Raw genomic sequence first — 26,884 nt, forward strand, 5'->3', positions numbered from 1 at the left:
TTTTTTAAAAACAGGAAAAAAAAATCTGCTGATGTTCAAGAAGGAGTACCTCCATGGATTTTCCAGGGAGGTCCGTAGTTGTCCTCCCTGTCCACAGGCAGCTCCGGCTCCCTTGTGCTGCATTGAGTGGTGTCAGATCTGCCCTGCAAGTGAAGTGGAAGTGTGGGAATGGAGACCCAAAGGAGCACATGTGTTGCACCTGTAACCAGAGCACTGTGAGCCAAAAGTACCTTTTTGATTCTGTACTCATTGGAGGTGAGAAGCAGATAAGGCTCAACAAAAAGGGAGGAGGAGATAGAGAACATGCACAGAGAAGCTGCAAGAGTGACCTGGTCTTGGGCAAGAAAGGTGCTTTGCAAAGGAAACCTTATCTGTCTATTGGGTTTGCTGATGGAGGTTTTAGGCAAAACTGTATCTTCACATGGAGAAAGTCTGTGGTGAGAAAGGCTGCCCCAGCTCAGTGAGGGAAAGCACAATGACTTTATGAAGGCAGAAGCTCATGCAGGAAAATAATTCAGACTGGAAAGAAGATTAAAAAAATGCTAGTGGTGAAGATAAATAATCTTTGGAAGAACTTAGGACTTAGCAGGAGGTACCACTGGTCTCCTTCAAAGGAATCTTCAAAGCCAGGCTTTTTGGAAAGGATGGGCTCCAATCAAAGCACAGAGCAGTCAGTATGAAGTGACGTGCTTTACGGGGGGCAGCCGGGAGGGCTACAACTCTTCTGCCAGTTTTAAAAGTTGCTTCTTCTTCCAAAAGGTTCTTCTTCCCTAGAGCTGTGCTCGCAAGATGACAATTATAAGTGCTTAGGGAATACCAGGAGAATGGACAGCAGGTGGTGGTTCCTGCCCATGAGCCAACTCAAAATGGCCTCTCCTGTAATCACTGTTGTGGACAGGATGCTGGGCTGGAGGGATCATTGCGCTGAATTAGTGAGACTTTTCTTATGTTCTTGCTTAAAAGACAAGAGAGAAAAATGATAACTAACGGTGCAAACATCTCTCATCAAAACCTGCTGTGAGACCTCAGAGAGCACATGAAGTTTTGTACAGTCAAAGGATGCAGAAAACTGCCTGATGCCCCAATCAGGTCAAAGGAAATGCATCCTCAGTGTGCCCTATTCCCCCCACTATAAAGGACTATAAAAGGAGCTGGGCTGATGCACTCAGATGTAGACAGTCAAGGGAGCAGTGCCTAATTGGCATCGATCCTGCTCCCCCAGCCCCATGCCAGACAGAAAATGAACCTTAGCTAGATGAAGGCAGTGACACGTTTAAACAGCCAGTTAGCATCCCTAGAAGACGAGGATGAAAATGTAAGAGGGGTCCTTCCCTGCGCCAAGGTGCCCATGCTGGCTGTCCCTGCAAGAAGGCAGCGGCCGGTTAGATTGGTCTGGCTCCTTTCCCAAGGAAATATAAATAGTGGAGCCAGAGCGCATCCCACACCAGCCAGCCTTGCCAGAAATCCTACCAGCAGTCAGAAACATGGACACACAGGCGGGCTGGTTAGCTGCCTGAATGGATAATTGTAATACCCTGAGCAGCATCTGCCTCTCCTGTTCTTGGGTTAATGACTAGTGCTGATGTTGTCCAAGGCAGGTTACGTTTCTCCTATGGCTGTTGGTAATGGAAAGCAGTCTAGTACCAGCTGCATGGGAATCATCCGATGGGTGTCAGCAAAATATACAGACAGGATGAGAAGGAGCTTGGGTTTGCTACGTCTGCGGTGTCTGGCAGAGCAGGAAGGGAGAGAAAGCATCATGTAGGAAGGTCACCCCCACAAGTGCCCAGTTAGAAAGATTAAAAAAACTGACTAAAACTCAAAATTCCACTCTGGGTTTGGACCGAGCAATGCATCTTTCCGGCTATCATCCTGCCAAGTCACACAGTGCCTAGACACCTGAGGTTTTCCACGAGCATTTTCCCTTCACCTGAAAAACTGTTAAACTGAAAAACTGGAAAGCTATTGCCACTGCAGTCAGTTTTTATGTCTAGCTGATCCTATTACCTTGCAAACCTGATGCAGTCGCAGCAGCAGCTGAGCTGTTAGAGCATTGTAATCCCATGCGTATTAAAGTGATGCCACTTGAGCTGCTAATTTGGCAAAATCTGGATTCTAATGGAGATTTAGCGTGTGGACTTCTGCCACTTCACACTTGCCTGTTACAGAATAAACCATCTTGGAAATAATGGCTGCAGTCACAGGAAATTTGCAACCAGCAGTTTAATGGGATTCACCAAGTGCCCCTTGCACATGAACTTGTTCCTTCTCTCTCTGGCTGCCCCCATACAGCTCAACAATGCCATCAAGGACACGCTCCAAGCTTTGAGGCCAGGTAGGATTGTTAGAGAGTTGCTCCTTGGAAGGTCACATATAGCAAGCGAGATGGGCACAGATGTATACAGGGATTTGGGTATTGCAAAGGTCCCTCACCATCCCTGAAGGTAGTCTTTGCTTTGGAGAACAATAACCCTTTCTGTATACTAGCCCAGAGGCATGGATGTATATTTAGATCGAAGATGCTCCTATGCACCTGTGGGATCAGGGACACCTCTCCTGCCAACCTCCAGAAGGCAGCTGGGTCTCAAGAGGACTGGATGGTGGAACTGCCAGAGCGCTGAGACTCGCTGGACAGCAGAGATGAGGAGTTCCACCTCTGCTGCCCATGGATATGTTAGTGCCCCCCAAGTCTAGGCATTCAGTTGAGTCAATCAGTCAAACAGAATCAATCTCCAGGGATTCAGGTGGCAATAACTAGTGTAAATAGCAAGGACCTTTTGCTCATTTAAGGCAGAATACTTGCACTGGTAACTTCCAGACTGAAATTTCCTAGTATGAAGTGTTTGTGCAGCTACCAACTACAAATCAGGAAGAAACAAATAATAAATAGCTGGATGCTTACAGTTACTTTGGGAATGGAAAAAAAAATACATTTAAGCAAATTGATTCACTCACTTGTCCTCAAGTCTGTCTGAAATTATTCTCAAAGTGTCACTCAGCGCTGCAATAATTATCTCCGGTTTTCATTTACAACCAAATGTTAAGAACTAAGAGATACATATTCCTTCCATCCTTAATGTTTTTTGGGGGCTTGTGTAATCAGCTGTTCCAGCATTCACGGTTTTCACTTATTTATCTACTCAGGCCTTTTTTTTTTTTTTTTTTCCTGCACAAGCTCTCTGCAGTCTGGCAGAACCAGGATTGCAGTATTGATTTAGGAAGAGGCAGCTGTGACAATACAGTCCCAGGCTAATTCCTGCTCTGTACAGGGGCTGCTCTGTCCGCAGCAGCAGCAGCGTCACCCCCAGCATGGGGCTCACATTTAAAAGGAAGAAAAAAAAAAAATGAAAGAAAAGCTACTTTTCTCTGTTCTGCTTTGAAGGGAAAAAGGATTACCAAGGCTAAATAAGCCATCTGAGTACGTAGCTAGCAAGCCTAAATAGCACCCTGATAGGAAGTTCTGGCAGAGAGCTAATTAAATTAACTCTCTTTGATTTATTAACAAGCGCGGCAACATATCACACAGGATTGTCCCATGAAATGAATGTGCTTTCTGATTCCCTCAGCTGCAGTCACCTCCTGGAAAACCCAGTTACAGAGACTCAAGTTTAATGAGACTCAATGGCTCGAGAGGGATCCCTGCCCACCAACAGAGATACGCACTGGTAATAATACGTAAAAGCGTGTTTATTTTCGTTGCACTTCCCTAATTCCTTTTTAATGTCTAGGACTATCTAATGGCTAATTTGTAATTTCCTGCTCACCGATATACAGATGAATGACACGCAAAAGCCTTCTGCATGTTTAATTATTCCGTTGATTTAGAAGTCGCTTTTCCCTCAGTGCAAGTTTCTCTCTATGTGTGCTCTCATGCATCACATATTTCATTATTTTTAGAAGCATGCTCTGTGCCTTTTTATGCTCTCATAGCTCTAGCATCCAGTAATTACCATGCTTTGTGTCCAACAGACCTGATCAGACCTGATTTACACCGGCAAGTGTAAATCAGGAAAACATCACTGACTCTAAATGGAGTTATTCCAAGTTACACCAGACCGGAGACCTGATCTCTCCTATTTTTAGTGATGGGGGAAATGTTATTTGTGTGCTGAGACCCTTGTGAAGTAGCAGAATATAAAATTTAGAAAACTTCAGAGTGATGAAAATCCAAATTGAAGCCTGTGAATGCACAGACGCAAATCTATTTATGTAGCAAGCTCTACTTCTGCTTAACCGCTGCAAGGAACTGTGACTCTCTTCGCATATTTGATTTTTCTCCCTCAGTAAAAACACAGTCTGCTTAACCTATTTTTGCTACTTTCTAACAGTTTCACTGGTGGGCTTCTTCCTTATGCCTTACATGTAGCTTTGGTATCCGAGTGCTCCTTTGTTAAATTAAGGCAATTAATAAATGGAGATGTTAAGCAATCAATTTTGCCTGCATATCTCCACAGCCTTACGTATGACTGGCTGTAATCACAAGATAAATGCAATGTGCTGATGTATGGTAATGTTCAATAATACATTCTCCACCAGGCTCAATTCATCAGGGAGTTTCTGGAGGGGAGGCATTTGTTATTGGCTGTCTCCGGACCTCAAGGATAACATTTCTGTCCTTTCCATTGGCCGCCCCGCTGCTGCAAGCCTCTTCCCGTCTTATTTTGATGATGAATATGAAGGCATGCTAAGCTGTGCCGGAGAGTAGCTCTCGCCAACTGCACTCCCTCCCCGGGCTCAAGGACTCAGGGGCTCCCTGGCTGTTTCCCCTGCCCACTGCCAGCAGCAGCAGTAGCAGCAGCAGCAGCAGCAGCAGCAGCAGCAGCAGAAACGCCAAAAGTTGTGATGCTTTTCTTCACCCAGTGCTTTGGGGCTGTGTTAGATCTTATTCACCTGCGGTTTCAGCACTACAAGGCAAAGAGGGTTTTCTCAGCTGCCGGGCAACTTGTCTGCGTCGTCAACCCAACACACAGCCTCAAGGTGAGTTAAAAATATATTTTCTCTTCTAACATCTCGTTGTCTTCCCCACCACCAGCACCCACGTTTCTCCATAGGGAATGAAATTATGCTCTGGCAGCAAGAGGAGAATGTTGTTAACACATTGCAGCCCTGGCAGAGAGGATGTTTGCATTGTCTGAATGCATGATTCCCTTTGGAGCAAAGGAGAAGCAACCCACTGCTCTGAGGAGTGATCGTGAGAAGTCGCTGTTCCCTCTCCCCAAAGTTTTCTCATCCCTTTCACCCACATAATGAGCATGCATGTTGCAAGCATATAGTAAAAAATGATTGGAAAAGTTACTTGGATTAATTAACATCCCTTTTTTGTGGAAGGATGCTGGGTGGTCTCCCAGGATGGCACCTAAGTACAGAGGGATGCTAGCAGGCAGTGGGGAACAGGAAGAGGGGGGGTGGCAGCAGAGGCATTTCCACTGCTGTTGTTTGCTCTTTCAGGGGAAAAAGGCTCTTTCTGCCTCCTGAGGGGAGACTGAAGGTGTTCCTCTGGCGCTGAAACTGTCCTTTAGCTGTTTGCAAGGTGAATCTATTTTAGGTGGGAGAATACATTTGCTTTAATGCAAAACTATTTATAGTCCCCATAAAACATTTCTCTTAGTCGCATAGCTCTGGATTTTCACTGACAAAGTGTCAACAGCTCCATCTATACCAGAGCCTTCATGTTTGTAGTAGAGAAGGAGCAGCAGGGGGAAAAAGCAATCAGGAGGCTTTAATTACTTTATCACAGTAGTGAATGACCAACTTTAATGAAGTGGCTTCTGTTTTGTGGGAAGTCCTTGAAGACCTGACTTGTGAGGTAGCTCCGCTATCCTGACACAAGCTCAGAAATTAATTTAATTCAGGACAACTTATTTTTGTCTCTGCTATGGTCCCTGTGAGGTACTTGGGTTGCAGGGAGCATCTTTCTTCAGCTACGGGTCCCTGGGGGAGGTCTATTGATGGGGTAAATCCCTTTTCAGAGTAGCATCACTCCCCTAAAAAAGGCATATTTCCCACAGTTATATTTCCAGTTTCAGGCTGTGCTCAGGCAGGAAGAGGTCATTTCTAGCAAGGTGCCAGCTCCAGGAGGATTTCCCCACGAGGCTGTGCTCTAAGCACTGCCAGCTGGGGCAGGCACTCACAGGGGATGAACTGCTTGGGTGCAGGCACTCCTCACGCAGCATCGCGCTCCTCCACCAACACAAGCTAAGTTAAAACTGCACAGCCCTCTCATTATCTGAAAGGATTTAATAACTGAATAGATAAAAGAAATAACTGCATTCCTAAGTGCATAGGGGGTTTTTGTAAGTGAATGCTTCTGTGCTCAACCCTGACTGTCTCCTGCTACTTTCATCTATAATTTTAATTATTAAAGAAGAAAAAATTGAGCAGAAAAAAAAAGGTTATCGAAGTTCACAACACAATTTTAGTGCCAGTGGAACGGTTTGATGAGATCCCACAAAGACACTGAGGGGTGACTACTGCTCCACTGGTATCTAAGACCAGACCTGAGTTTATCATTTCACATTTTCCTGAGTTGCAGATTTCATATTGTAGGAGCCGCAGCATTTTACCTTTGAGTATATCAAAAGTAGTTGGTGATTGTTCCTCTGTGTGAAACTCATAGGGCACTTCAGTTTAATAAAATCCCCCATGGCCAAGCTCTTCACTGCTCAGACCCAGAGCCCAGTAGAGAGATGAATAATCCTGATACTGCCTCGGATTTGAATAATTTGAATGCAGGCATTGGAAGCAAAACTCTCCTGTGAACAAATAGGACCCTCTAGGAAAAGGTCTGATGTGTTAGCAAAACCCCAGTAAGAATCATCTTGACCTGGATGGGAATTGCTCCCCTGATAATGTTACGTTAGGAACCCTACAACAAGTGTTTCTCCATAGGAGCCTGTTGAGACATCATTCAGATAGACAAGCTGACAAGAGACCTCTCTGTTCTGAAAAACCTGTCTGTCTGTAAAGTGAAACATACTTTGAAAGTACTCCCAAGTTACCCAGCTCACATCAAGCCACATAAATACAGTGGGCTTTCGCTCTGATCTACTCCCAAGATGTTCAGTTTGGTTTCTCATCAGCTCTGCACGGAATGAATCACCACGTCGTGGCAGCATTCAGAGGACATGGGTGGATTGGACCCCTTTGTGCCCAGCATGACAGTATCAGTTCCCACCCATAGCAGCCTGTGGGCCAACATGCGCTGGCTCTGAGTAAGCAAGGCACCTTGTCCGAAACCTGGTGTCAGGCACAAGGCAGATGAACCTGCTTCTTGGGGTGCCCACTTCTCCCGCAGGGATACACAAGGAGGCTGTGATTGCTCCCAAATGACACTTGAGGGACCATTAAACATGAAAGGGCCAAATGTATTCCTCTCTGCTGGTTTACAGTATTATGGCTATATGTTTCATAGTCTATTATTTCTAGCTGGGTCATTTCAACTGTAACATTTTGTTGACAGCCCCCAAATCTAACTTAACAATTGACAAGTGGAGTGAAAACTGTATTAAGGTTTGCGGTCGATGAATATAAGCCTGCTAGGAAACAAGGGCTAGGAGCAATGTCATTTCTCTGTCTTCTCTTCAAGGCTTAAATGTTTGTGCTAACTCCAAAACTGTAAGCTCTTTGCAAAGGGATTATTTTATTCTGTATCTATCTCTACAATGGTGCACGGGGGCTCCTGGTTGATTGGTGCAAATGATAAATGACAGGCATCATGCTCTGCTGTGATTATGCAGGTTGACATTCTTCACACAGGTCAGATCTTCAATCAGTGCCAACGCACATAACTCCATTAAAGTCAAATTGCAGCAGGACCTCCATTCTTGCTCCTTCCACTTTCAAGGGAGAGTTCAGGGATGGTAGTGGGATCCAGCCCGCCCTGGAGGATCCGTGGTTGGTGGTCACAACGTGTGTTAGACTTGGCATCACATAAAGCACTCAGTGAGCAGCAGAGGGCAGGGTACCCTGCAGCGAAAGGTTGCACTAGTTTCTGCTGTCACAGGCCCACAGCTGGACCAAGGGGGCTCTCTTGTAAAGTTATGCCAGCAAGCTGTCATCATAATCACAGCCTGGACCTCTGACCATGACCAGAGCCTATCACTTACCTCTTCCTTTAGGAGAGGTACAAAGGTTGGTAGAGAAGCACACACTTGGAAAGAAACCCATGTATGTCTTCCCACTGAAAGGCTTATTAATTGGGAAGGCTGATGAGCATTTCAGTGTTTCTTAAAGGGCAAAATGGTAGAAGTGTCAGCACAGACACCCCTATTGATCTGCTGCTGTTTTCCCTGTGCACGACAGCCTGACATAGGCTAAGACAATTCCTGAAACAGGGAAATGCAAATGTCCCCCACTGTTTCGATGGTTTGTCAGGAGTACGAATGAGGGGGGAGACGGGGGGGTTGTTCCAGAGCCTCTTTGTCCTTCTTGCCGCTTTCTGCTCTTTGTCTTCCCATGAGCTTTCCCAGACATAGCAGCAGCATCTTACAGCACAGTGCTACACTGGGATCAAAATTCATTTGCCAAGCAGAGAAAACCACTTATTTACCACACTTCCATAGGTCACCTTCATCTGCAGTCATATTATACACATTACCTTGTAACTTGTCTTTATTAAAGTGTGTGGTCAACCTGACATCTCCCCTTGGAGAGACACAGTCAGGCAACAGAGCTCCTCAGCCAAGCAGCGGCTCCCTCCAAGACCATATTAATTGAAGGAGCACTGTTTATGCCACTGGCTGCAGGTCCCAGTGTGCAGGGAAAGTTTTAAGGTGCTCCATGTGCATGGAAAAAATGATCAGGGTTTGCTGATCCTGCAGAGATGAGGCTCAATGAATTCATTTACACTTCCCCCCTTGTTAATAGCAATTATCCACAGCACTGCTAATTGCACCCTGGGAAGAGGGTGAAGGTGCAGGGGGTTGTCCTCATGCCTTAGCTGGCAACAATCCTTGTCCCAAAAAACAGCCACACACGGCAGGTGACTGCAGTGCAATCACAGCCCAGCCAGGTGCCGATGCTTGGCAAGATGCTGCATACGCCTGGGTAAAACAGATCTTCATTCAAGAAGTTACTGGCTTTTTACAGACAACTTTAACTCTTTGGGGAGTGTGAAAAATGTTCTTATAAAGAGGGAAATGTGTGTTTACAAAGTTCTTGTAAAAAACACCAATCTCCACCTCTGTGGAACTTCAAGGAACTTGCTGAATTACAAAAAGAAGCGTATTCAAATGAAGGCATATATAGTTTAATCTTATGGTTGAAAAGGGTTGTAACATGGTTTATTGGGCCAAGATGTTATTTCGTGATTTTTTAAATCAAAAAGCAAATCTGCTCTGACTTTGAGAAGGGATTTGAATCCTGTTAGAACAGTTTGGCTCTGCTCACAGTGGCCAGCTAAACAGCATTGTAATCCACTTTATCCCCAGCAGGATTAAAGTGCTATGATGCATTACACCCCCATGAGATTTATTTGATCAGTGCAAGGGAGGAGGGTGAGTTTGAAACCTGCTGCTAACAACCCCTAGACGTCCTCTGGCACCATCTCAGCCCAGACACCCTCAAATCTCCCCTGCAGGGCTATGATTTGGGGACTAAGTGGTATTTGGCCACAGCGTCCAACAGGGTTGTGACAGCTGTGTCAAGAGGATGTGCAATACCCACTGCTGCCTGCAAACCTGGGCTCCTATGGCAAGGCCACTATGTCCCATCCCAGCTGTAGGCCAGGGCTGTGTAAGCACTAGGCACCTCAGACTTCTAAATCCTTTTTTAGGGATGTGAACAGTAGCAGGCGGTGCTTTGACAGCACTCCTTCAGCCCTGCCTCTGAAGGTATTTTAGCAGGCAAAACTAGAATCCAAGGTGGCCATGAGCACTCCAGAAGCCTCATTCTGTCCCACAGATGTGCATAATGGTCATCCACAGAGGGGAGGCCTAGCATGCTCTGGCAGCTCTCCTCAGGGGCTCTCCATCCACTGCTGCTACCCGGTCCCAGGAACTCCAGTAAAGCATTAATCTTAAGCCCGCAGATCCATGCACCTGCATGAGCCATGGCACTACAACACAGGGCAGCATGGACCTTACTCCAAGCGTGCCGCAAAGCAGGACAGCTCTGAGCTTCAGCTACAGTGTCTCCTTGGGAGAGGGAGGGAAAGAGCTCCCACCTCAGAAGTTTCTGCATTAATGGGCTCTGGCTTCCTTCTCTCACCTCCCACCCCAAACCCACTGAGGAAATTAATTACCACTGTTAACTGGTCCTGTCTATTCTGCTGCAAATCCAGAGATGGAATACAGTGGGTAGGCACTGAGTCCTTTCCTATCCGCATTTAATTTTGAGGGTGAATTTAAGGCAATAACACAAGGGTTAATGGTTCTAAACCGAAGGAGGGTCGATTTAGATTAGATATAAGAAAGAAGGTTTTTTATGATAAAGGTGGTGAAACACTGGCAGTTTTCCCAGAGAGGTAGTGGATACCCCACCCGTGGAAACATTCAAGGTCAGTTTGGACAAGGTTCTGAGCAGCCTGATCTAGTCGAAGACATCCCTGCTCATTGCAGTGGGGTTGAGCTAGATGACCTTTAAAAAGTGCCTTCCAACTCAACTGTTCTAGGATTCTATGACTCTATAATAAATCCCACCTGGTTGCAGGACTTTTGAAGTCAGATGTTATCAATGGAAGACAGTGCTGTTATTTTAATATTAGAGAAATCTCTCTCCCCTTGACAGGATGTTTGACAGCAGGGTGAGGAGTAGCCATCAGACACTGCCACATATCACTTTGTAATCCACCCACTCTGACATGGCTCAGTATATCAGGAATTTCTCAGTGCAGCCCTCTGGATTAGACATAATGGCCCAAATAACTCCCTCAGGAGAAATACTGCCCCTAATGAATTGCTGTGGCTAACACAGAGGGTGCAGAATAAAGCCTTGATTACATGAAATCAGAGGCAAGGTCTCAGTTTGCCTCACTGCTGATGAAAGTCACTCCTGGACATTCTCACAACTGTCATTAACTAGCACACATTGCTGGTTGCCTCAACAGAGAATCCAAACACTGAACATGGTCCTGAAAGCCTCAAGTGCTAAAAAGTCTGAGTCCAGGTTCCCAGCTACAATGAATTTTGCCTCAAAGTTGGAATTTACAGAGGCTATAATTTTTTGTTTAACCATTACAGTTCTTCCCTGGTATCAAAGAACTCACAGCACACTTAGCTGGGGGACACAGAAACTTCTTTTTTTTCTCAGAAACAATCTGAGGTTCCTAAGTAATCCAAGCAACTGTGTTTAAAGGAAACACATCAGATCCCAAGAGCTCTGGTAAAACGAGGGAAAGGAGCTACTATGTCTGTGCCCCACCTTTGCAGGGTTTTGGCTTTCCTATGTTGTTTAAAAGCCATAATACTTGTCCTTTGGAGGCAACATGCTGGACCTGCCTCTGTTGTGATTTTTGCAATAGAAGTGGGCAGAGCTGAGCCACTATGTTAATGAGCTCTGATGGAGCTGGGTAGAGCCTGAAGTTTCCACTTGGGCATGGCTGAACATGACAGCAACTCCCCAGCCCACCTACGTATGTGTGTGGTGTATTTGGAAATGGAAAGCATGGATGTTCAGTCAACTACCTTACCAGATTGCATTATTTTTCTTTTTTTCCATGGCTTGCGTCTTTTTGTTAAATACCTTTCCTTCTGTGTTATTGTTCCTTCTCATGCTTCCCATTCCCTGCTGTACCAAAGCCTCAAAGCAAAAGATTCTTCTCATCTGTTGTGCAATACCGTAATTTGGGGCTTTTCTGCTCCTGCTGAAAGGAAAGCATCACTAACTTCACTGCAACTTTGGATCTCTTATTTTCCTGTAAGGTCTTTCAGAAGAAATCACAATCATTCAAAATTAAGCTTGTTTGGTGCCTCCAATTTCCCCACTGACAGACAAAGTCTCACTTTAAAACAATAGTTGGCAGGATGAGGAAAGCTACAAAAGGCAGCAAACCTTTGCTGTCACCACTTGTGGATGTAGCTCAAGCAAGGAAGTCAAGCGCTTTGCATGCCTGCAAAACTTAATTGCCATCATGCCTTGGACTGGAGCTCGAGCAAGGAAGTCCAACTGAAGGATCCACAGCACTTGCTGTCCACCCAGTATAGTGGGCCATGATAATGAACCCACCAGCTGGCAAAAGAGAATATCTTCCCTCTGTTCTGGTGTGGCAAAGCAAATCCACTTGCAGTGGGGATTTAAGCTGGCAGTCTGTTGTGTACGCTGCCGAAGTAGGCACACATCCCTTCTTCTTCAGTGCAGCAAGAGCAAACAGCTGGGCAGCGGAATAGCCCCAGCTGTTTTTGAGAACCTCCCACAAGGCTCTTACCCATAGGGATTGTTGAGGGCTGTGCTGAATGGAAAAATTTCAGTTGCGTCTGGAGATCTGAAAATTGCTCTGGTTGACCTGCTGCTAATAACCACCTGCAACACTCCTGCTCAGCTCTCCCACAGCATTCTCCAAAGAGGGAAGAGCATCCTGGCACTGCCAATAAATCGTACACATACACAGTGTACAATTAGAAGCACTTTTATTTATTTAGAGCCATTTCTGAGCATCTTATATAACATTAATGGATTTATCTTTAGCTCTCCCTTTAGTTTCACCAATACCATGAAAGCACTCCTGCAGGAGAACAGCAGAGACCTCCGAGTACTTTGTGTATTTATTTTGGTGTTCTTTTTTTAAAAGGCAGAAATGTTTGAAACAACTTTGGGAAGATATTAACCAGCTATTTCCATACCAGATGAAATGCTTTCAGTTCTAGCCTTTTCTTCCGTAGCAATGTCATTCTGAACTGATTCAAACTGAAACTCTTTTTCACTTCCAGATTGGCCTCCCCAGCAACAAAAACAAAAATCATTTGAAGAGCTTTAGTGATGTTATTGGCATTGATGCCTTAGGCATCAGTATTTTATACATGGAAATATTAAGCTCCAGAGTGGCTGGTGAATCGCCCATCAACCCCTAGTAAATGCATAGTGGAGAAGAGACATGTGTCCTTGTGAATATCTTAAACATAAGATCACACACTCCTTCACATCAAATGCCAGCTGAAATGTAAAAAGAAACAGAGAAATGGAGCATAAATAAGACAGAAAAAGATTAAATTGGTAACATCTCCTTGTGCAGAAAACAAATGCTATAGGTGAGCAAGGAGTTGGATGCTACAGAGCAGAAAACCACATCAAAGGGGATGAAAATGTTCTTCCACTCTTAGGGATTGCCATGTGGAAAATAAGCAAAGTAATAAGCATGAAAATGGAGTAAATGACCACCATACAAGGATTACATAGGGCAGCTGGAGTAAGGGGAGAGTTACGGTCACCTTCAGGCTTTGCAAAAATGAGAGGCTGAAATTGAAACAGCAGGATGATGGCAAGAGGGGTGATCATGGCAGTACCTTGACCTCAGCAAGAACATTCAGGGCTTTAGTGTCAAGCACGTGCACAGACAGAATAAAATCGATTTTTTGCAGGAGCAGACCTTTATTCAGACATATTTATTCTGGAAATTATCAAACTTGATCCAGCAAAAGACCATATGGAAAACCTGATGGAGTTCGGAAAACTTACCCATTTCTTTTGAAGAGGGCAGCCTGAAGACATCCTCCTCTTCCATAGGGATGTCTGACTGCTGCATTGCAAGAACAGCAGTATCACCTGAGGATACTTGGTTGCAAGCAGGGATGAGCTATCTATGCTGGATGGACCCCCATTGTATGAAAAGGCACATCACAGATCAGTGGAGCCAGGCTTTGTTTGCTTGGGTAGTATTGTGAGTTCCCTACTTGTCCTACCTGAGATCTGAGGATCCCTCTGTGGTGCAATATCCTTTGGAGTCTACGACTAGTGAGATGCATTGTTCTCAAAGACAGACTGTTTTTCTTTCCACCAACAATCAAGGGATTGAGAAGACTAGCTTGGAATGGATATGTCATTTTTGTCTACCTAAAGTTAAATTAAATAAACTCCACTGATACCCTACAGTTCCTTTGACTTATGCAAAAGAAAAGCCAAGCATGATAATTGCCTCCTTAATATACAGCCAGAAAGTTTGACTACAGTAGCACCAAGTATTCATTACTATTTTACACAGGTTCAGGTAACACAATCTTCTTTCCACTCACAAAACGGAAGCTTTCAGGGAGATTTCTGATGCTGCAATACTGTATAAAAGCAGAACTCGATGTGTACAGAGGGGTACAGCAGTGTAAGGGTGTCAATAGCAATATTCAAACATTTGCCTCAATAATGACCAAACCAAAGTAATACCGGAAAAACGTATCTGAAAAGAACAAAGAAGGCAGACAGAAAGTCATGTGGGATACACTTGGGAATCCAAGGATCAGCACAGGGGACTGACACCAGTGAAAAAGTATGGAGCTATACCAGTTATACAAGTATCTGATAATTTAAACTCATCAGAAATGCAAATCCTCATGAGTGGTCCAAAGCTCAGGGATATCACCAGCTAATTAAAACAGTTTGGTTTGGAAAGGAGGTCACTGTGGCAGATGAGGGCTGGCAAAACAGAGCAAGACATACTCCAAAATATGTTTTGGGATAAGCACCCTTATTGGCAATTACAAGCAATACTAAGTAAACTCTGAAGGGTAGAGGACAGATGTTCAACATCTATCAGAAAAGACTGCACTATGGCACAAGTGTAAACGTGTTCCTAAAGAGTGCTGAGTGGAGCAAGTCACAAGGAGAAAATAATCCACTTGGGCAAATCTGCCTTTCATTCTCCTTATGGGATGGCTGCCGGCGGAACAACTTTTCCTGGGCTTATTCAATTAACTGCTTCATGATTACTTCCTCCCCATGGCAGGATCCCTAATGCTTCAGACCCACTTTTGGACGTGCAGGCTGTGTTAATTAGCTGTGCAAAGAGGCACAAAGCAGAGAGGTTAGTTAGGTAGTGTTGTTTTTGTTCCGTGCCTGGATTCTGTGTCTGCTCATAGGCTCAGTGGAGTCTCTTTCTGTTTCTTTGATCACTGAAAGCCAGAGGCATTACACAGATTTTGGTAACTTAGGATGAGATAGCATCACTAGAGGTGAGGAAATGCATTTTTAGGCCAGCTTATGGTTTGCAGTATGGAAGTCTGTGGGTGACTTCTATTTTTGGGGGGAGAACTTAAAATACTACCATCCCTCATGGATTTGTTCGTCTCTTAAAAGGTGTCATAGTCCTTGTCCAGCAGCAGCAGAGGGGGAGGCAAAACTTGGTCTTTATGACAGCCCCAACTCATTTCACAGGCCTTTGTGGGTTTATTAAAATAGTTTGCATTAATATGTCAGACTAAAGAGGCAGCTGAAATGCAGACACATGTTCTCCTTTGGTGCCTTGGCAGTAGCTGTGCAGGCCCTGGAATTAGGAATGGCCTAGGCTTCACCATAGGATATCTGATAGAAGCCCAAGACACAGGTCCTTGAAAAGTGTTTTGTTTAAGGTTTGTTGGCTTTGGGAATATGTCATTTTATTTTCTCTCCGCACATCCCTACAAAATAGTTGTGATGTGGTCAGGGGCTTGTCTGACTCATTCAGTTTCCTCTCTGCCATCATTCTGGAAAATGTTTTTTGGGGATGTCTTTATCTCTGTTGGATCAAGCAGTACCCCATATAAATATTTGCCTCAAGACAGGAACCCAAGTTTAAACTTAATATTTGCACTTTAGGGAGTGGTTTTCCATAGGCACATGCTGACCTCAGCAGAGTGCAAACTCAAAGAAGGCAGCAATGCAGTAGGAGCACATTCATTTCAAACAGGCATGTGTCTACTTGCCCAGGTCAAGATTTAAACTGTGGCAGGAAAACAGACGCAAATGTTTGCAGTAATTCACTATCACTTCTTCTGGTTTCCCCTATATAGCCAAACTGGAGCCCTTTGTCCAATTACAATTCCTGCCTGGAATCTCAAAGGTCTAAATCGTTCAGGAAATGATAAAACTTAAAAAGAAAATGAAACTTTTACTGAGTTTCTTCTGCCATAGAAAATATTTCAAAAGAGATTCAAAAATGTTACATTCGTGAATGGTTGCACACACATAACCACTGGTTTGTAAATTACTGATTATAAAACTGAATTTTCTTTCAGGCTGTTGGTAAAAGATGAAGGCACTATCAGAAAACAGATCTGAAACCAGCTTAATCTCCAGAAGCTTCACAAGGCAACTGGAGATAATTTAGACTTGCAGCTAAACATGAGCATACTAGTGAGGTATCTCATAACAATTTTTAAGCTTCTAGTGATTTTTCAGTAATAAGCTAGTGATTAGGAAAGAACATCCCAGTTCACAGATAAATCCAGGCTGTGTCTGGGTATTCTGCTTACTTGCTGCTTTAACTAAAGCAACTTTAATTTGCCAGAGGCCAATCAACAGCCAGTAGCAAGAGAACTCAGTCTGATGAAGCAGATGTTGTGGAAGGGAAAACCTTTTCATTCCTCACTCACAGGGAAATTGTGCCAAAAGCAGCCTTTCAGCATTTTCTGTAACAGTAACTCTTGCTTCTTGACTTTTACAACACAGAAGAAACTTGCAGATCAAGTAGCTCCTGAACTGTTTTTCATGGAAAAGGACCTTGATGCTCTCTGCATCAAATAGATGTCAAGTCACGCAGTCATGCAGTGGGCTGCAGCTACCTCCAGTTCTGGATGACCCAAAATTACAGCTCCAGTGCTCCAGTAAGATCTGTGCCACCTGGTGCTTGCAAATAGCTGAGTGTTGAAAGTTGAGCAAGAATCTAGTCCAGCCCTCTGCAACCAAGTTCTACAGCCTAAGTCTGGTTTTGTGGATAATTTTTTTGCCTCGTAGGGAAAAACCCTACATCTTGGTGGGTATCACCAGATTTCCCCAAGACTCATCCATCTGGTCCTGAGTTCACAGGTAAAATCAGACTGACCTCACTGGAAAGCACTCTGTGGTGACTGACCCAATGCTCTGAGCCCAGGCTGCAGCTAATGATGACAGAGAGCTTGCTGTGCTTACCTCTGTACCCAAACTCCCTTTCCTCTCCCTTTACAAACAGAGCATTTGAGCACACCAACTGCCCCAGCAGGCTGTCCATCTCCTGCCCCTCTTGACCCTGGATCTGGCGTGCAAGAATGGACGAACAGAGACGCAGTTGAGGCTGGATATGAGCCAGGCTGAGCCCAGGGGACAAATAGCTGCATTAGGCAGCTGCTGTTCCTGAACTAATAAGCCCTGCAGGAGGCAGGATCTGTTCAATACAGCATCCTGCCAAGGCCTTGTGCTCTATCTGCCTCCAAGCCTGATGGGCATATCCTTGTGCTGCAGCAATCCATTGTGCTGCCAGAGCTGCAGGGGGCATTATCTAGCTGGGATGTTCTGCAGGCAACTATGCCTTTAGTTTATCTCTCTTTAAATGAGGTGGGGGACAGGGTTCTCTGACATCAGTTAAGTGGTTTGGGGTGGAGGCCAAACTACTTAAATCTCTTGGTGTAGGTTAATCTTCTGTATGTGTGTGAAGGACCCGTCCACAAAAGTGGTGCATTGCCATAAGTACTGTAAAGCTGCCAATCTTTTTGGTGTCAGTAAGGCTGGTAGGATATGCCACTGTAAATAGGTGGTAAGAAATAAAATGAGGATGCTGAAGCTTAACTGTAGCTACCTAAGTTTGTTTTTTTTTTTTTTTTTTTATTTTAATCTTAATCCCTTAATGATGATTATATTGTAAGTAGAAAATATAAAGCATTTTAGGAGTACTAAGTAATACTTAGAGGGCTCATTAATCCACAGTTAATATGCAGCCACCACTGAGAGGGAATGAAGCAATCATGCCACCTTGGAATTACAGAGTATGCTGTCTCCTCCTGACTTCAGGGGGGAAGCGGAGGATGTCTGCTTAGCCTGGGACTGCGGGAAGAGGCAGAGGTGGACAGAAACTGATGGTCTGAAATAGACAATACAAGGCACAAACAGCCCCCTAACCTCCCTTGTCATCCTGCATTGAGGTTTGGGGGCAGATCTGTGCCAATGTCCTGACCTTTTCCCTAATAAAGTCAGCAAAGTTGGCACATTTTTCTTCCAGCTTCCAACCAGACTAAAATTCAGACACCTTGGCCAAGGTTGAAGGTAGTGTTTTGAAGAAGTGTGTGTCACTGCAGCAACCTCTCTGCTTCTCCCTGGCAAATGCAAAAGCCTTGGGAGGGCAACCATAAATCATCTAGGCTTCCCCACACCAATGACCTGATTAAAAAAAATAAAAATGTGTGGTAGTATCCACCAGCCTTATCTTCACTGATAAATAAAAATGCTCTTCATCACTTTGAGTTTTCTTGGTGGTTCCCCATTAAAACAGATAAGACTGTGCCTCATCCAATCACAAGTATGATGAGTTTCCAGCAGAGGCAGAAATCTCAGTGTCTGCAGTACAGCCACTATAAAGTTTCTGGGCCTTAATTCTGAGAGGGGGAGTTAATTCTTATACAAAATGTCCAAATGTCAAGTGGAAAATAAAAAAAACTTGTCAGCTCAGTGATATTGAGGAGGTTCTTAACTAGCATGAAATTCAAGGGTGTACTGTGCACTGCCTCAGGACAGGGCAGAATGAGAATGGAGGGGCACGTCAGGCATTAGTAGGTGATTATGTACTATGTCCTCAAAGGCAAGGTCTTCCTTTGTCCTAGTAGGGAACTTGATTTTCCAGATATCTGTCACCATAAGAAATGAGCACTGAGGCTGTCACAGTTTCAAATCATTTTTTTCCCCACATATTATCTTCCAGTGTGAGAGATAAGGCTAAGGCTATGTGACCAGCTGAAAATATGGTGTCATGCCCAAATCTCATCAGCTGGAGGCAGCTGCCCTAGTTGGAAAGCAAAGAAAGGAGCAAGAGCAGCAAGCCACCTATTTTGACGGGCTTGCCTCTCAAACCCAGTCCCAAAGCTGAAGAAGGAAATAAATACATGAGCTCAAGGGGATAAATCCTTCTCTGGAGAAGAACAGCAGGGGTGCAGGGCCCCCTGAGGTCTCAAGCCTGCATCTGTGCTCTGTGGCTCACACATGGATGGTCTCATGGTGCAAAGTGACTTCTGGTGTACTGCAGTATTGGCAGCCACCCCAGACTTCATGCCAGGAAATAGGGGGTGGGGACAGGTCATCTTCAAAATACAGCAGCTTGCTACAAATCAGCCCCCTCCTCCCTGCTCTCTGCTGCCCTCGTTGCTAACGTGAATATATCTTCTGCACCTCATGTAATCCAGAAGCTATGCCCAGGGAAGCAATAAATGCCCTATCTTTATGTGATGCTCCTGCTTTTCCAAAATTTTTAATCTAAGAATAACCCATTGATGTTATTTAATTATCATACAGCAGATGCCTTATTGCATCCAAAATACATCTATTTGCCTTAATTTTACAGTACAGTAATTAACTACCAATGACTTATTTAAAACATATTTACAGACGGAAATGTCAGAGATGTATCACATTTTCATGCCCAGCAAATGCACTCGCAATAACCAATTTGGTATTTAATTAACTTGCTTATGAGCTCACCTCTGAGAAATACTATTTCAGAGAACGTGTTAGCTACGATGCTCAAGCAGGTTCTCGGAGAGCGGATGCACCAGCTGCAGGTCAGCAGTGATTTTTGCTTTATTATGTTGAGGTGTTTTGCTGCTCATATGGACTTACCATAGTTATGGCCTTCACATCATTTTAAAGTTAAACTATTAGCCACACAGAAAATCAATATGTAATAGAACAATGTTCATTAAGTGAACCGTAAATCAACTCTTCTGTAGACACAGCAGGTACCAAAAGCTTTCATAAAGCTGCTGGCCTGTCATGATCAAAGGAGATGAGGTGGTTACCATGAACAACACATTTCTGTATATCAGATCTGGGTTAAGCGATACATACATGCTAACAAATATTAATTAGGAAGGGAATTTGTACCTGTCAGGACCTAGTAACCGTGTGGTCCTTTAAGGGTTTCATCTGCTCTAACTCCCTGGATAACATGGAAATTGCCAAGCTAAATGGCTCTTCCACTTCTGTCTTGTGCTTAGGGATATAGTTCTGGGAAGTGCAGCACTGGTCCCTTAAATGAGGGCTTTACCACTGTCTCCTAGGATCACTGAGCTGTCTCTCGCCACCAATCCCAGGAACCACAGGGCATTACGCTCCTGTCTTCCTTGGCCTAAATGAAGAGTGAGAACAAGGCTGAGGATTTTCCCCTGCTTGTCAAACTTTGTCTACTCACAGCATGTTCATCCATCTCTGATAACAAACAGCTGGAGGGACCCTGCGAAGCTGGCATCAGGGACAGGCAAAAGGAGGGATCCCATTTGAAACTTCACTGACATAATACAGGGTGCAGCTTTGGTGAAGGTACAGTGAAATTTTCTTGCCTCGCAAACATTAAAGCTAGAAGAGGTTCTAATGGCAACCTAACCAGACTAGCTGCATAAATCCAAACCCAAGGTCCTTTCTCAGAAGCTTAAGACAATAACTTCAGCTGCCAGATGTCCTTCAGAAAGACTTCTAGTTTGGACACAATGACTTTCATCAATAAAGATCACATGTCTATGGACAAAATATGATATTTTTAGAAATGGTATTATCAGCAGAAATAAAAAGAAGGCTACATTTGATTACCTTGGAAGGCTTTGGGGAGGCTGGGAAGATGTTGTTCAGTGTTTTCTTTTTCATGAATGTTAACAAAATAGCAGCAACTTGAGATCCCACAAAAAAAACCAGGAATAACCCCCTCCCTCTTGCCTGGGAGAACTTTGATATCCTCACTGAAACACCGCATCTGTTGTAAAAATAGAGTAACTTTGCTAGAGGTTAGAAGGGAGACAATGAAATAACCCCAGAAAAATAGATTACAGCTGACTGAAAATAGAGGTTATATAGATTCGGTGGGATTCCCCTTCACCAGGATAGTTTTGCAATAAGCTCAGTGTTTACCACATCAGCCTGCTTCCTCCACAACACCTTTTCCCTGTGCTCCTCTCTCTATCAGCTTTTGCAGGTGCAGTTACAGCTCTTCTTGGCTGCTGGATCAGCACTTTCTGCCCTCTGAGGTTTTGTGAAAGTCACCCCAGCTTGCAAAACCACTGACTGGTGCTTCAGCACTCTGTAAAAGCCAGCGATGTCTGCACACACCACTTACCCCGCAACAGCAGAGTCCCAGCTCTCTCCACTGCTTTCCCACAGTAGCTGCAGCATCCTCACCCTGCCCCATTTTGCCAGATTGCTCCTTTACTTTTTCTCCAGTCACATCCTGATCAATCCAGCTAGTTTCACCATCCAGGAGCAGGCAGAGAGCACTCTCCCCACAGACCATCTGCTTCTGCAGGCTCCTGAAACATCCCTGGTCATCCCATATCAGGGGGATCAGCTATGGGCTTTCTGCTCCCTTAGCCTTGACATTACCAGCCTGGCATCGTTAAAATGCCTTAATGTCACTTCTGTTCTAATTAAGTATTGAAACTCCCATTTCAGGGGATTAGATATTCTTGTACCTTTTTTTTTTATACCTGCAGTAGAAAGTCCATGGCTCATTGGTCTGGAAAATATCATGCTTGTCTTTGGAAAATAGCCAGGCTTTCATAAAATGTTCCTCAAGTAGAAACTCCCAGTGTGCTTATAAATACTGTCACCTGTGTTTTAGAGCTGAAGAAACCAAGGCCTTTTTGAGGTTAAAGCAAGGTCTGTGACACAGAAAGGAGAAAGCTTCAGTCTCTTCTCTTTTCATTAAATGCCATTCTCAGTAATTTTGCTGAATGAGAGATGAAACTTCTTCTGAAGTCAGGGAAAGTCTCACGGGCTCAGCACTTACAGGTTCACACCTCCCATCAGCAGAAAGAAAGGCTTCTTTTTGAAGCTGATCAAAATACATTTGATTTTGAAGTTACAGAAAGCCATTAATTATGCTGGTTTTGGAGATAATCAGTCCAGGCACCTGTCACATACAACAACAGAAGTGCAGTACTAAAAAAAAAAAAAAAAAAAAAAAAAAAAAAAAAAAAAAAAAAAAAAAAAAAAAAAAAAAAAAAAAAAAAAAAAAAAAAAAAAAAAAAAAAAAAAAAAAAAAAAAAAAAAAAAAAAAAAAAAAAAAAAAAAAAAAAAAAAAAAAAAAAAAAAAAAAAAAAAAAAAAGGGAGAGAGAGAAAAAAAAGAAAAAATAAAAGTAAATTGTAAATGTAAGCTGATAGCATTTATAGTTGAGAAAAGGTGCCCGTTGAAGGACAGATGCTGTTCCTTATCTCACCCTAAAGTACATGAGCTTTGTGAGAACATCTCAGCTCCTGGCAGGGCTGTTGTGCTACCATCAACAGTCCAGAAAATTAATTAAGAAAGTTACTTTCAAGTCTGTGCTGCATTGTCTCAAGATTATAATAAAATTGTTATACAAATAATAGAAAAAAATTAGGACACTTGGAATTCTCAGGGGCAAAAGTGCAAATTTCATGCAAGAGGCCTTCTGTTTGTCCCCAAGGGTATTGCTTGGGCAGTGCCTTTGGGATGCTGCCTTCCAGCTATGCCTCCACTGGTGCTGGTCAGTGGTGGGGAGACCTACAGCAAATGCCTTCTGCTGATTATTTAAGAGGAAGAGGGAAGTTTTAACTAAATTGAATCTGTGGCAGAATTTACTTAGCAATAAATTGAAGCGATGTTTTTATGACCCTAATCTACAATTGAGAGCGTATTGTGCTCATTTCCTTGAGGTTTTATCTACCTTCGAACCAGAACTGGAGAATGGAGAGTCAAAGTGGGAGATGGTTTCAATGCCAAAACATGGGTTTTGGTCTCTGCCCTATGGATGGGCAGGTGACAGTCCTAAGGCAGGAGAGGTGCATGGCAGCACACTGCTGGCAGCAGCTCTGAAGCTCAGCCTGGCTCTTTGGCCATTCTGCCAACCAAGCTCCCTGGAGAGCACAGGGTAATTATCCTTCAAGTGGACAAATCTGCATTTTTCTCATCACTCAGATTCACACCAAAACTGATGATAATGCAAGGCTTGTACTTTTCTCCTGTCTTTTTCTTCCTCTTGGTATAACCAAGTGGTCTGCTATTAATGGACATGGATTTAACTGCTAGACACAGCATGTGCAGCACTGAGAGCAGGAAACGATCATTTCAGGGCCACTGCTAAGAAAACCTGTCAAAGTGTCTTGGGGCAGTGAAAACCTAGTACTTGGGGATTAATTATCTGGAATTTAATGAGTTCAAAAGCCAGGTAGCAATTAAATGTCTGTAGATGGAGAGAATAATTTCATGATAGACTTTGGTGGTGAGGCTGGCTGAAAAAGTTTTTTCTCTCTCAGCTCAGTCTGTTATCTTTATTACTGATTTTAGAGCGGTGCCATGAACCAGACTGCTGAAGTGATTTGCATTGTAAACTCTTTTGGGAGATTACCTTTTAGATGTGACATTTCAAAATTAGGCTTATGTTTCTGCCAAATTGGAGCAAAGGAGATATGTGTGTGTGTGTGTGTGTGTGTGTGTGTGTGTGTGCAGCACATGTACACTTACACACATCAACATAAACACATTGCAGAAGTGATGTTTGCACAGAGGAAATCCAGTATGAACATCTAAGACTGGTGAGTTATGTCTATACTGCTAAATAAAAGAGGGATGGGAAGTAATCTCTCTCCTGAAGCTAAATACAAATGACNNNNGATTTGCATTGTAAACTCTTTTGGGAGATTACCTTTTAGATGTGACATTTCAAAATTAGGCTTATGTTTCTGCCAAATTGGAGCAAAGGAGATGTGTGTGTGTGTGTGTGTGTGTGTGCAGCACATGTACACTTACACACATCAACATAAACACATTGCAGAAGTGATGTTTGCACAGAGGAAATCCAGTATGAACATCTAAGACTGGTGAGTTATGTCTATACTGCTAAATAAAAGAGGGATGGGAAGTAATCTCTCTCCTGAAGCTAAATACAAATGACTTCTTTAGCTTCAGGTTAGGGTTAGCTTTTGCTACAACGATTTCAGTTTGGAGAGGTGAAGTGAGGGTGGTGTGAAGAGAGACAGTGACTGAGATGGTTGTTCAGGTACGTGGATGACCGGAATTCCAGTACTCAGGTTCACTACTTGATCTTCTTTTTCTGGATATAGCCAGCTCCAGATACCAACTTTGTGTTTTGAGCCCATCTGTCTCATGTAATCAAATTCAAGATAGTATTACTTGATTTTTTTCCCATCTTTGTTTTATTTTTATATGTAAATATATGAATAAAAGGGGGGGATTTGTGTAACAGTAACTTATACTTTGATCAGTCAACAGAAAGTCCTGTTTTTTTCCTAATTTATGTTAAGATGTGATCATACCCCGTACTTAGCTCTGTTGAAGCAGCACCTCACATCCTGTGTTCAGTTTTGGGCCGCTCACTACAAGAAAAACATGGCAGTGGTGGAGCAAGTCCAGAGAATGGCAGTAAATTTGGGAAAGGGTGTGGAACATGTCTTATGAGGGGAAGCTGATGGAGCTGAAGGTCTTCTGGAGAAAAGAAGGCTCGAGTGGCCTTATCACTCCATCCAAAAACCTAAAAGGGGGGTCTAGCAAGGTGGTGATTGATCTCGCCTCCCAGGCAACAAGTGGTAGGTTGAGAGGAAAGGGCCTCAAGTTGTGCCAGGGAACGCTTAGATTGCACAACAGGAAAATTTTTTTCCCTGAAAGGGTTGTCAAGCGTTAGAACAGGCTGCCCAGGGAAGTGGTTGAGTCACAGTCTCTAGAGGTATTTAAAAGACATGGAGATGTGGTATTCAGGGACATGGTTTAGCGGTAGCTTTAGCTGGGTTAATGGTTGGACTCAACGATCTTAGAGATCTTTTCCAATCTAAAAGATTCTGTGATTCTAAGAAATATGTGAACAATTCCCATTTATTGCTTTTAAGAAAAACATGTTGCACAGTAACACTCCTGACCACTGTATCATCTGCCATATAGTGTCTACCTTGCATTAGCCAAAATCCAGTCTTATTCCCTGTTTCATCCAGTCCAGTTTTTCTGCAGAGTTCCTGTTTCCCTCTAGTACAATAACAATATCACTTCAGTTACTGCTGTCATAGCAAGCAGATCAGACACGCTCTGTGGCATCTTCATACTAGATATTAATTCTGGTTATGTAAAATATTACAATAATTTATTGCATCAAACAAGATGCATACAACACAATTAAAACACTATAGTGTAACACATATAATATGAAATTATAGACACATTATACAACTAGGTACATATCTATATATTAGTTGGCATATGGGGCCTAGGAAAAGATTTGAGGAATCAAAGATAATTTTATTTTTTAAATCAAGAATCAGAATATAGCCTCTCTGGGCTTGAGCAGAGCCCTTTCTTGACTCTTACAAAAAGACTGATGGTTTTCTTACAGCCATGGACCAGCTTTCAATCACATACTTGTTTTTTTAAAGCTGTAATGAGATCAGACATAGCTCAGCTTTCCTTAACTCTCCATGGGCTTGTATCAACGCAGATGTTCATTAAGAAGAGATAATGGTTTAAAAGCTCTAATTTTGTTACCCTCTCTGCCATCTAAACTGATCCTAATGTGATTAGGAAAGTCCTTTCTTACTTAGCCAGGGTCAATTTGTCTCAGAGGAGGTAGGGAAAGGAGACATTGAGGGTGCCAGTGCTGGCTCCGTGCTCAGAAATGTTATCGTGGCAGCTAGGAGACTTGTTAATGCAGTGTCCTTCATCACATCCAAAGGCAGGAGAGAGCAACCCACTTCAGTCATTTGTTATTTATCTGGAAGCAACGGACTGCCACATTTCCACAAGTGCACTTCATACAAAAAGAGGCTCTCAAACCTGGTCATTATGGTTGCACCCGTAATATCTGACTTCTCACAGCTTCACCTCAGCACTGTGAGGACCACTAGAAACCCAGTGCATTGGAAGCAAGCTGCCAAAGTGTTGGCACAGCATGTTTGGAGCTCCTAAGCATTTCATATCATACACAACCAGTCCAGAAATTAAAGCAGCAATAAGGGAGTTTAGCTTAAGGTCAGATAATACCGGGATGCTCCCAAACCACAAGGAGCCTGTGTGAAATAATAAATAACTGAAATAGGGAGAAAGTCCTAAGGACATGTTGCTGCAATGTTGGTCAGTGAGCAAAGGTTTGGCTACAAGCACAGGGAGCACCATGGGCAGCAAGTTGCAGATTGGAGTGCCAGGGTGGGCTGGGGGGGATCATGCTAGTTTCAGAACTATGTGCCACAGAGTGGGAAGGGGGCAGCAGGGAAGGAAGGGCAGAGCTGTACAATGAAGGCCATCAGAGGAAAGACACATAATATAAGTGATGCTGAATGTACCTGTGGTCAGACCACACCTGCACTGTGTTTTGGGACAGCCTCGCACCAAGGAGGTATATGGAAAGATTAAAGAGAAGATCTCCCCTTCTTCATTCACCTACATCAGGCCTGGGTGGAGAGAAATACCACTAAGATTTCAAACAGGCACTCTCATCTGGCCCTGGGATGTAAATTACCTCTTCCCTCCTCTGTCATTCCCCACCAGGCATCACAGACAAACAAATTTTCAAAAGATGGCGTTACCATATTCCTACAGCAGCTGCTCAGCTGCTGTCTTTGCCATCACACCTGAAATGAGCATGCTATCACAGTGCAGGTTAACCTTTACCTGCAGGGGCTGAAGACCCTGTGACCAGTCTTCACTACCAGCTCAGTCCATTTTCTGGCAGGCCTCCTTGGACAAAACTAGCACGCCAGTCTTGGCTGCCCTGACCTCTCATTTCGTTTTACTCCTTTTCTGGTCATCCTGATGTAAATCACAAAATCGGTCTGGCAGTTCCAGCTGCTGGCACTCTACAC

The 26,884-nt window shown here is 43.7% G+C and overlaps 1 protein-coding gene across 2 annotated transcripts in view; it reads left to right on the plus strand.

The window, feature by feature from the left end:
• Positions 1 to 26,884, plus strand: part of SIAH3 (siah E3 ubiquitin protein ligase family member 3) — a 56,980-nt gene that overhangs the window by 6,877 nt on the left and 23,219 nt on the right. For both annotated transcript variants that reach the window (XM_027888879.1, XM_027888878.1), the window contains 2 exons: positions 3,567 to 3,665; positions 4,861 to 4,977. In XM_027888879.1, coding sequence (XP_027744680.1) covers positions 3,612 to 3,665; positions 4,861 to 4,977 — 171 coding nt within the window. In that variant the 5' untranslated portion in view covers positions 3,567 to 3,611. The remainder of the gene's footprint in view (positions 1 to 3,566; positions 3,666 to 4,860; positions 4,978 to 26,884) is intronic.

The sequence above is a fragment of the Empidonax traillii genome, unplaced genomic scaffold, assembly GCF_003031625.1.
Source record: "Empidonax traillii isolate 1590-97213 ecotype Southwest subspecies unplaced genomic scaffold, ASM303162v1 scaffold247:size2371522, whole genome shotgun sequence".
NCBI lineage: Eukaryota > Metazoa > Chordata > Aves > Passeriformes > Tyrannidae > Empidonax > Empidonax traillii.